At 34.2% G+C, this 11,480-nt stretch overlaps 1 protein-coding gene across 2 annotated transcripts in view; it reads right to left on the bottom strand.

Moving 5' to 3' along the window:
• Positions 1 to 11,480, bottom strand: part of LOC107582248 (stAR-related lipid transfer protein 13-like) — a 101,409-nt gene that overhangs the window by 26,775 nt on the left and 63,154 nt on the right. The window contains exon 1 of one of the 2 annotated variants that reach the window (XM_016268017.1): positions 5,045 to 5,500. The exons of the other annotated variant lie outside the window; for it this stretch is intronic. Within the exon in view, the coding sequence (XP_016123503.1) occupies positions 5,045 to 5,366 (322 nt within the window). The 5' untranslated portion in view covers positions 5,367 to 5,500. Of the gene's footprint in view, positions 1 to 5,044; positions 5,501 to 11,480 lie in introns of those variants that run through there. 2 annotated transcript variants of the gene reach the window in all.

The raw sequence follows: 11,480 nt of genomic DNA, 5'->3' as shown, positions 1-11,480 counted from the left end.
GCTCCGAAGCGAAAACCTGAATATTCGCTGCACCTGCTGCCTACTTATACTCACGCTGTGATCAGCAGCAGCTGGATGCAATAATCGCATGCCAATGTGCATTGGCTCGTTTAGTTTACACTCGAAGTAGATTGGTCCCTCTAAGCGAGATCCCAATTTCGTCGGTCCTCCGACGTGACGTCTCCGTTCCCTCCTTCAGGGAACGAGGGTTACATACGTAACCGAGACGTTTCAGCACGAGAGCACCCTCTGGCCTTTGGATGGAGATTTACTGCTGATCACAGAACCATGCTTCACTGAAAGATACACATGACAATCGCAGCTTCTGTCGAATTGCGATCTTGATTCCATTTCGATTTATCGTGCAGCCCTACTGTAGCCATATAAAGTGTCACCCGCTCTAGAGCCTTGCAACCCCTGGCACAAATATCTAATAGCTGAGCACTGTTGACAAACCATTACTCTCAGAGGGGATGGGAGGTGACAGGCATACAACAGTGAGCTAATGATCTTTACAGGGAGGCCGGTGTTAGTGAGTTGTTAAGAGCTGTGTGGGAGAGCTTGGGTACGATACTACCCTTTGTCCTGAGTCCTGACCCCTGCACTCGATATTCTAAATAAAAAAATTACAACGAATTAGGCTTGGTTACAGTACACTTCTGTTGAGTTTGAGATATCTTGAATGACACAGTGTTGCTTGGTACCTTTCTCACATCCATTTGATGGCTTCAGATCATATATTTATATGTTATATGAGCACCAGGTGGTCAATTTTAATAATGCCAACTTGATCAAAATGACTCCGTTACGTTCTTAGTCTCTCTCAATGTAATCAGATGGATTTTTATGACCGTTAGCAGTCCTTGGCATTCTCATTAGCTTTTGGCAACGCAAAAAAATTCCCAAATTGTTTTGTCTGGCATCTTATCAATCGAATTATATACATATAAACCTACTTTGGAAATATCTGCTACCTCAACCTGGGAAAAGCTATTGAAAACTATCGTTGAATATTTTTCAAGAGATATGAATAGCTCATTGATTTTATGCTTCGGCAAATGTGTGTACTAGTGTTTGTCTCCGTGTATGAATAGATGTTTATGCGCTAGGATGGGAATTTTTGAATATCGTGTGTAGCCATAGTAGATGTGCAGAGTGTCTGGTGTCCAGATGGGCATCTATTAAGAGGAAAGAACCCAAAGCACACCACAGGAATCAAAGCAGCTCCATTACTATAAACATCACTAAAGTATCTACAGATTCATTTCAGAGCTACCTCAAACATCGAAAGAAAAACAACTCTTTATGGAGACAATGACTGACTCTAATAGAGTCTCAAACATAAGAAACTGTGTAAAAGGTTGCTAATGGTGTCATCCATGTTAGATTGCTATATCTGAGTGAAAGAAACTAGAGCTCAACTTTCTTTCTATGGTTGCCACAACAAAACTATATTATATAAAGTTTGGGATCAGTACGATTTGTAATGTTTTTAAAAGAAGTTTCTTCTGCTCATCAAGGCTGCATTTATTTGATCAAAAATACAGAAAAAAATGTAATATTGTGAAATATTATTACAATTAAAAAAATGGTTTTAATATACTTTCAACTTTACTATTTTAATATACTTTCAAATATAATTTATTTCTCTTGATTCTTTTGCCACATGATCCTTCAAAAATCGTTCTAATATGCTGCTTTATTATCAATGTTGGACACAGTTAGGCTGCTTACTATTTTTTGGAACCTGTGATATTCTTTCAGGATTCTTTGATGAATAAAAAGTTAAAAAGAACATAATTTATTCGAATATATGTCTTCACTACACAACAAAACTATATTATATAAAGTTTGGGATCAGTACGATTTGTAATGTTTTTAAAAGAAGTTTCTTCTGCTCATCAAGGCTGCATTTATTTGATCAAAAATACAGAAAAAAATGTAATATTGTGAAATATTATTACAATTAAAAAAATGGTTTTAATATACTTTCAACTTTACTATTTTAATATACTTTCAAATATAATTTATTTCTCTTGATTCTTTTGCCACATGATCCTTCAAAAATCGTTCTAATATGCTGCTTTATTATCAATGTTGGACACAGTTAGGCTGCTTACTATTTTTTGGAACCTGTGATATTCTTTCAGGATTCTTTGATGAATACAAAGTTAAAAAGAACATAATTTATTCGAATATATGTCTTCACTTTAAGTCTTTAATTTGACTATTTAACACATTCTTTCTGAATAAAAGTATTTAAAAAAAATTTACTGACCCCAAACGGTAGACTAGAGTATATTGTTACAAAAGATTTCTATTTTTAATAAATCCTGTTCTTTTAAACATTCTATTGATCAAAGAACCCTGAAATGTATCCACAAAATACTGAGCAGCACATATGTTTTTAACAATGATAAGATAAGAAATATTTAAACATCAAATCAGCATATTAGAATGTTTTCTGAAGGATCATGTGACATTGAAGACTGTAGTAATGATGCTGAAAATTCAGCTTTGATATCTCAGGAATAAATTACATTTTAAAATACACTGAAATAGAAAACAGTTATAATAAATTGTAATATTTCACAATATAATTTTTTACTGTATTTTAAACCAAATAAATGGAGCAAACGACTTTCAGAAGCATTACAAAAAATCTAACTGGCCCAAAACTTTAGACTTTTGAATGATAGTGTGTATATATTTCCACATAAATAAATAAATAAACACTTACACTCTGGGTAATTGTCTCAGTTGGGCCAGCCCCTCTGTCTATGTCAACAAGACCGAGTCGGTGGAACTCAAGAACATGTGACGAGCCTTTTGCCTCCAACCCCCCTTAGGGTTTATTTTGAACTCACACTAGGCCAACATACAGGAAAACATCCTTTAAAAAATGCCCTTACTATCTAGGAAAAGCCTTTATTATGTAAACAAACAACACGTCAGTGTTATTGGTTGTACGTGACTGACATAAACAAGAACATGCTATACTGTATAGGTTTATTGTCTATAAAACTAGTAAATTGACTTCTTGTTTGGAATGGATTTGTCTTAAAACTTATCCACAAGCATGCAGGCCTCACAAAAGCAGACACAGCAGGTCCATCATGTTTTGAAGCCACCATATTGTCACAAAATAGGGAAGGTATTAAATAACAGCAGGTGTCTGTCTTGTGTTCCACCTGAACTAGATACTGATGACAAACCAGACACCACAAAGTCAAGAAGACAAGACTCAACATGCCCTGCTGTACACCTTATCACAGCGCATCAAAGATGTGAACGTGAGACATATACCTGCATTTCTGAGAACATCTCCCTTCAAAGAACAATCAGATCATTCTGCATCAGGTAACATGAGAACTCTTGAGGAAACATTTTAGGAAACCACTTTGAGGTCAGTTAAAGTATGTCCACACGAGTGACAAAATGGGAAAGACAAATCATGACTGTGATTTCTTTTATGTCTCCATTGTTTCTTCAGGAAAGAAATTACATTAAAAGGAGACTTTTGTTGACATATTCTGTGACTTAAATCATGTCTCCTCTATAGTTTCAAAAGAGATCTACATTTTTTTTTAAAATTGTGCTCAGATTAGCCAAAAAGTCATCTGCCACGAAAAGCAACATGAACTCAATTAATTCTTATTAAATTCTTTCAAAACCAAATGATCTCAGCTATGGAATCACAAATGAGATCTCTTTAACATCTCAACTGTTCCTCCTAGAAAGCAATGTGATTAAACGGAGAGTGAATTGAATTTTCCTAAAATATTCTGCTCCACAAACTTGTTTCTTACAAAAAAGACCACGCAATTTCACATTTCCTCTAGAGTTTCAAAAGAAATCTCAGAAACGTACAAACTGTGCTCAGATTAGCCAAAATACCAAAGTCTGCGATCAAAAGTCTGAGATTTTCAGTATGAACTCAACATTTCTTACTAAAAACTTCAAAGACCAAATGAATGAGCCCATGGAATCAATATCTCTAAATTTAGAAAAGAGACCTCTTTAACTTTGCCGAGATATTCTGCATTTCATATTTGTTTCTTTTGTAATCTCACATCTCTTCTAGAGTTTCAAAAGGGATCTCAAAAAGAATTTCAAACTGTGTTCAGATTAGGCAATATATCAAAGACTACAATCAAATGTCTGAGATTTCAATATGAACTCAAATATTTATCATCCAATTATTCCAAAACCAAATTATCTGAGCTATTAACTCTTACTGTGTGTTAATAATTTCCCCATACATTTTCCCCATGTGTCTATTTTTATCTCTCCTAAGGAATTTTATGAGAGACACAGCTGATGATACTTAAATAAAACATAACTCAAAACATAAAGCCTCATACAGTTTTTCTCTTAGATGAAATGTACAATTACAGGTAAAAAGAAAGAAAAAAATGTGTTATGTTTATGAATATGTTAAGTGAGGGCAGCCCTTCAAGAGACTGAATGGTCTGTGAGGGTTTTAATCCCTGTGAAGACCCCCTCAGGTATACTCTCACTGATGAACACAAAGCAAAGGGGAGGAGTTAAAATGTCAAATGCCATTTACCTGAACGATCGACCATTGTCTTCCACTGAAAACAACACCCGGAGGTGTGATGGTGACAAATAGAGATTCCTAACTATGTACATGTTCTTTTCTGCCTCAATATAATACAACATAAAGAATGTGCTATGAAGAACTATTTAAACTATTTAAAGTTATAAGTTCATTAGTTTCTGAATCAGTCAGAGAAATTCCTTGGTGTGTATAATATGAGACCTGACACTATCTGATCCATAGTATGAGATTGTTTCCAACTGCTTAACTGAAACAAATTGGGACATAAACCAAAAGAAGGGCTAGTAAATTAAGGTGTATAATATAAAAGGACTGGGATTGTCTTTATGCTTCCAAAACTGATTAAAGTTATCAGACACTACCCAAATACACACTATTGAAACACACACACAAACACAGCGACTCTAACTCATAAAATCTTATGTAGCCTAACTAATGCCATGTTGTTCCACAGTGTCATACCTGCCGCTATCCTGTTAAGCAGCTGCTGGCGGGCAATGATCCTGCCCAGCCTGTACCCGGAGCGCCGTCTGAGGTGGTCCATCCTCAGGTAGATATTCTGCGTCTCTGGGGTCATATTTCCCAGGCATTCGCTGCTCTCGGTGCGCGGCAACTCCCTGTACATGATCACACAACGTGAAATGTCCGGCACCCCCCTCCCCAAAAACAAATACCTGAAACAGTCACGTAATCTGTCCACCAACAGCCCAACATATGTGTGAGTCCATAGAGTTCCAGTTCCAGAGGAGTACCAGCTGTCAGCCCTGCCCCTTTTATTAGTCATATGACTAGAGGTGAGCCAATGAGAAACCAGGATGAAGAGGGCAGGCCTCGTGGCTGAGCTGAATTCAAGGTTGCGAGCGCTGCTCGGTTCAGGAGGGAAATATAAATACCAGAGGAATGCCTGTGAACTGAGCGAGTGGAGAAAGCTGGAGAGCAGGGGGCCGTGGGAGGGGAAAAAGAAAAACAGCGTGGCTAAGAGAAACACCCAGACCAAAAAGAACAAGCCTGCTGCTGTGAAGCCCTACTCAGGTGCCAAGCTTGCTAAGGAGGAGTTTGTTAGTTGGGAAAAGAGAAATGAAGAGTGGCAGGAAAAGAGAAAAGTTTGGTCTTATAGACTATTAACTTAATTCAAATGCTTTTAGACAAAAAATATGTGGTCACACAATACAATACAAACAGAAAACAGACCTAGAAGTTACTGTGTATGTAAGAAAAAAAGAATAACCAAATGTGTCTTGTTGGTAAACTCAATCCCCAACCCCCTATTTGCTCTGAGCACAGTGGGGCTTCACCTTGTGAAACAGCCATTCATGCTAAAATGGCCATTTCACACGTTAAAATAGGTTGTACAGGAAACATCTGAACTGTAGGTGAAACACAAGAATCTTTATTTATGCTGAAATAATGTGCATTTATCCCTTAACCTTAATTTCCTGACAGGTGTCAATAAACTAAACTAAACTAAACTATACTATGTGTCATTATGTCCCTGCTTTAATTATCTCTTAGCTCCACTTACATTACTAAAAATGTAAAACAAGAAAATAAAAAAGATTAATTTAAATAATAATAATAATACTTTAATATATTATACTATTATATGACAATTACTTATTATTTTAATTGTAATACTAGTAGAAAAATGTAATTATTCATTTCAGTAATATCACAAAAGAAAAAAAGAAAAATCAGTTGTAAAAGTCAATCATGGGCTACTGGTCGAATGCTGTCTGCAACTGATACTTCATAAATTCTGATACTTCAATTAAACACAAATGAGTTCTACATGAGCAAAAGAAACTTTGCACAATACCAATTTCCTATGTAGTTGCTTTACAAGTACCAATGAAGTAGATAACATTCTAAATCGCACACTTGCCATCTGTTAAGTATGTCACGTGAACATGAATGTACTTGGATAACTAAAATATGTTTGGTAAATGTAATTTACCAATTAATGTAATTAAAGTAAATGTAAAAACACACACACACACACACACACACACACACACATATATATATATATATATATATATATATATATATATATATATATATATATATACACACACATGTTAGTCCCTCACAGTTTAGTTATGCTAATGCACACTAAATTAGAATTTGTGCATTTGAAAAAAAGAAAGAAAATAAAAATTATTTTACAAGAAAAAAAGGAAATGAATGGAAGGTTTGCAAGAGCGTTTGTTCCATTGCTGCATGGAACAACCCAAGCCTTCAGACTGAAAAAAACAAACAAACACAAAGAGTTTTAGCAAAGAGTTCCACCCTCTGTTTACTAAACTCCATCACTCTTAAGGCACTGGTGAACAAGCACACATTTCCTGTTAGCATGTGTTATAAGCCTCTCACTTGTGTGAGCGAGCACATAAACACATGAACTGGGTACGAATGGGCACGACACCAAGTTAAACACATTCTGTGCCCCCTCCCTAACTGGCACATACTAACCCTACTAGAAACCACACAAAGACCGCAATTCAACCAGCGCCTGCAATCTTGCTGCTTTTTATACACAAACTACCCCATCCCTCACTCCAACACCCCTCACCACAGGAAAGTTTTCATGTTTTCGACAGTTTTTAAGATGTTCTGTGCAGTTTGTGTCGCTACATTAAAAATTATCTCATTTGTTGACCCAAAGCTTGAGCTTATAAACAAGGTACAGTGCATGCTCTAGCAATCCCATAATGCACAAAAGTGCTCTGTTAAATACAGGTGTAACTTGAGTCACTGACAGACCCTAATGAATGCTGTGATTTGTTTTCCACACAGACCGCTTAAAGAGTTGATTAATGTTATGCTGAATGGGATTTTAAATATGATATGTGTGTGTTTGTTTGTGTGTGTGCATATACTGTATATATAGGGGTTTTCGAGCATCAAAACAAAAGTTTCTGAGAAGAAATTATGACTATCTTGCATTTTTACCATTATTTACAGAAGACACACATTAAAATGTCATTCAGTGAAACAATAGATCACAAACCAAAAAAAAAAAAAAATCCTGACATATTTACAACAATAATTATTAGATGACATTAAAAGATTCATTTGTCAACATTCTCAACAATATGTTTTTAATCATTTAAAATATAATCAAATTTAGTATAATCACTTTTTCTTTTATATATTTTAATAAGCACAGGTCTTAATAACTGTTGTTATATTTGTACATAAATATATCTGGTACACTGATGATGGAACATTATTTCACCCATATTTTGACATTTTATTTTCACAAAAGTTATTTGAAACATTAAATTAGATACTTCATTCAATCTAATAGGCTTTCATATATTTAAAAAAATCAGTTTTGTACATTTTAATTGATGCAGACACCAAAACGGGACATCTTTGATGTATATAAATACAGCATAAAAATGAACAAAAATAATAATAGCATTAATAAAAACAATAAATGAACTTCATAACAATAAATTGACTCAATATGAGTGAAAAACAGGCTGACATACAATGATATTCCATGGAAGGGTATAAATGATTAATGACTAATTGCTGTTTAACAATCCTTCAGTCAACAAAAGCCTACTCCAGTTCTGGCACAGGTTTGGTTATTTGAAGGAAATGAGTAGTAATAAGTGTACTATGCACTTTACTGACCCAATTTTACAGCACAATGAGTCCGACTGACAAAGAAAAACAGCTATTATCTCATACCATATCATAATTTCAGTCACTTTAATTGGTCTATATAGACATATGATGGTATCTCCAATGGCTGCACATGGAAATGGCTCACAAGTGCTCTCTGATGAAGCACTCTGGAATAAAATGAAATAAAACTTTCGACAAATCATTCAACAAAGCTACCACTAGTAGAAAATAGTTAAGGCAAGTCAAATCAATTATCAGATGCTTATTTCAACATAGCAAGAACAATGACAGGTTTTTGTGAACACTATACACCACTGCCTCATTTGAGTGATACAAAATCTTGTCTTTATTAACTATTGATCGAGATTGCTTTGTAGATTAGCCACTTCTCCAACACATTTTTAGCTTTATGTAGGAGAAGTGGTGTTATTGAAAACAGATCAAACATCTTTGTCATGCAGAACTAAGTGCTTTTCCAGATTTAGCTCAATATTCAGAGCCAAACCTGCCATTGCCAAGTCTCTCATCGTCTCTATACTAGAGTCAAAGATGAATGTCTGACAGCTCTCAAAATAAATGTATGCAAAAGTGGAGGAGAGAACAGACCCTGCTCACCACTCGCCAAAGAATGCATATTCCACATGCTCTCTCTATCTCTCTCATTTGAAGGGACACAACATTTTGAAAAATAATATTAATGTAACAATTACAATAATAACTTGAATGCAAACCTATTTTCAGATGTTGAATTTTAAGTATTAAAGATTTCTAATGGTATACTTAGAATGCTCTTACCTTGCATTATCTTAAAAAATATAAAATAACAACAAACAAAAAAAAGTCAATTAAGATCAATTAAATATAAAATAATAAAAAAATAAATTAAATGCAAGGGTAATAAGAAAAGGATAAATGAATGAATTAATAAGTAAATAATAAGTAAATGAAAAAGAAAGAAAGAAAATAAAAATATAAAGATAAATAAATGTAATAAAAATGTAATAAAATAACTAATAAATTAATAATTAATGAATGAATAAGAAGAAAAGAATAAAAAGATAAATAATTTTTTTTTACAAATAAATAAACAGAAAGAAAGAAAGAACGAAAGAAAGAAAATACACAAAGGGGATAAAAAAGATCAAATAAAAATAAATCATTTAATAAATAAATAAATAAATGATACACAACTGGGAAGAAAAGAATGTAAAAGATATAAACATAAATGAACTAACAGTTAAAGAATAAAAAAATAAATTAAATACAAGGGTAATAAGAAAAGGATAAATGAATGAATTAATAAGTAAATAATAAGTAAATGAAAAAGAAAGAAAGAAAATAAAAATATAAAGATAAATAAATGTAATAAAAATGTAATAAAATAACTAATAAATTAATAATTAATGAATGAATAAGAAGAAAAGAATAAAAAGATAAATACATTTTTTTTTACAAATAAATAAACAGAAAGAAAGAAAGAACGAAAGAAAGAAAATACACAAAGGGGATAAAAAAGATCAAATAAAAATAAATCATTTAATAAATAAGTAAATAAATGATACAGAACTGGGAAGAAAAGAATGTAAAAGATATAAACATAAATGAACTAACAGTTAAGTAAATGAAATTCAATTAAATAAATAAATGCATAAAACAAGACATCTTGAGAGGCATAGTTGTTGGCTCTAATGGCATCAAAATAAGCCACTGCTCCATATAAACCTGTCTCAGCACGTTTGAACTCAATGGCAACAGCATAAACCTCAGATCTTTGAAGAGCGCAGTAGAGGCTTTTTGGGAAGCAAACAGACAGCACTACTTCACAGTCATCTTGGTACTTCATTTGTGTATTTTTCCACTAGCTGAGGCAGAAGCCAGAAGCAACTGCCAAGAAAATGTAACTGTATTTGTACACCTTCATGAATTAATAGCTACATTTTGATGGAAACAAAAATAAACAGTTTTGTGGCTTCCACAATAAGGTCAGATGAGGATTTGCCACAAGAGAGGCCAGTCAGAATGACAGTTGATTCCTAATAAAACGTGCTTGCTGAGAAACGCCAGCCTGGGATGCTGACTCCACAACTCAAACGTACAGAGAGCGAAGATATCAACACAGCCAGTGGAAAGAAAAGTTATCGGCATAATATTTACTCTGTGGGTTTCTGGGAAGGGCTGCTGAACATGGGCAGGAGCCAGATAAAACCAGCAGGTGCTTACGATTCGCTCCAGCAGGGAGAGACGGCAGACAGCGAAATGTTTCTGCTGTCTCTTCTGAATTCTGCTTTGATTGAATCTCTCATTGAAAATGTCAAAGCCGCATCACATTTATGAGTTTTCTCTGCTTTGAGGAATCTGTTCCTTTGTTTGAGCGTAACTTTATAAGGCAACACCGACTGGATTGTGTGCAAAACGAGCTAAATGTTGTTGTAATCCGTCTTTCTTGTGGCCCTTGATCGCTGCTGCCTTCGGTTTAAGAGGCTCTTTTGCAAATGGCTTGTCAGGAGATTTGAATGATGCCTAAGCGTTCTAGCCTATGATCCTGAAACAAAAGTATTGAAATGCAGACCATAATGCAACCATAATGCAATCCTATACAAATCCCTCATGTGGGCTGCAATGCTTTAGTCTTGGACGGCAGACTCATGGACAGTCCACTGATTAATATACAAAAATGGGAAATGTCAGCTGAAATCTAAAATGCAACTTCACATTTATTAAACCCGCTAAAACATTTGAAGAAAGAAACCTGGTTGATACAACCAGCACTTTTCTATCTTCAGCTCTTTTCCAATCTTCCATTCTCTAACCATTTCTATTTTCAATAAATGCTGTTCATTTGCACTTTATATTCATCAAAGAATCCTGAAAAAAATTTATCATGGTTTCTTAATTCCGTTTCCGCTTATCGAATCCGATTCTTTTCGATTCCCAGTTTCGATTCCAATGTGATTAAATCTATCTTCAGCTCTTTTCCAATCTTCCATTCTCTAACCATTTCTATTTTCAATAAATGCTGTTCATTTGCACTTTATATTCATCAAAGAATCCTGAAAAAAATTTATCATGGTTTCCACAAAAATAATAAGCAGCACAATTGTTTTCAACATTGATAAGAAATGTTTCTTGAGCACCAAATCAGCATATTAGAATGATTTCTGAAGGATCATGAGTAGCGTTGGGTATCGTTTGAATTTTATTAATTCCGTTTCCGCTTATCGATTCCGATTCTTTTCGATTCCCAGTTTCGATTCCAATG

Source organism: Sinocyclocheilus grahami, unplaced genomic scaffold (genome assembly GCF_001515645.1).
Source record: "Sinocyclocheilus grahami isolate Dianchi unplaced genomic scaffold, SAMN03320097.WGS_v1.1 scaffold42.1, whole genome shotgun sequence".
Lineage (NCBI taxonomy): Eukaryota > Metazoa > Chordata > Actinopteri > Cypriniformes > Cyprinidae > Sinocyclocheilus > Sinocyclocheilus grahami.
Note: the sequence above shows the minus strand (reverse complement) of the source record. Positions and strands in the feature narration are given on the sequence as shown.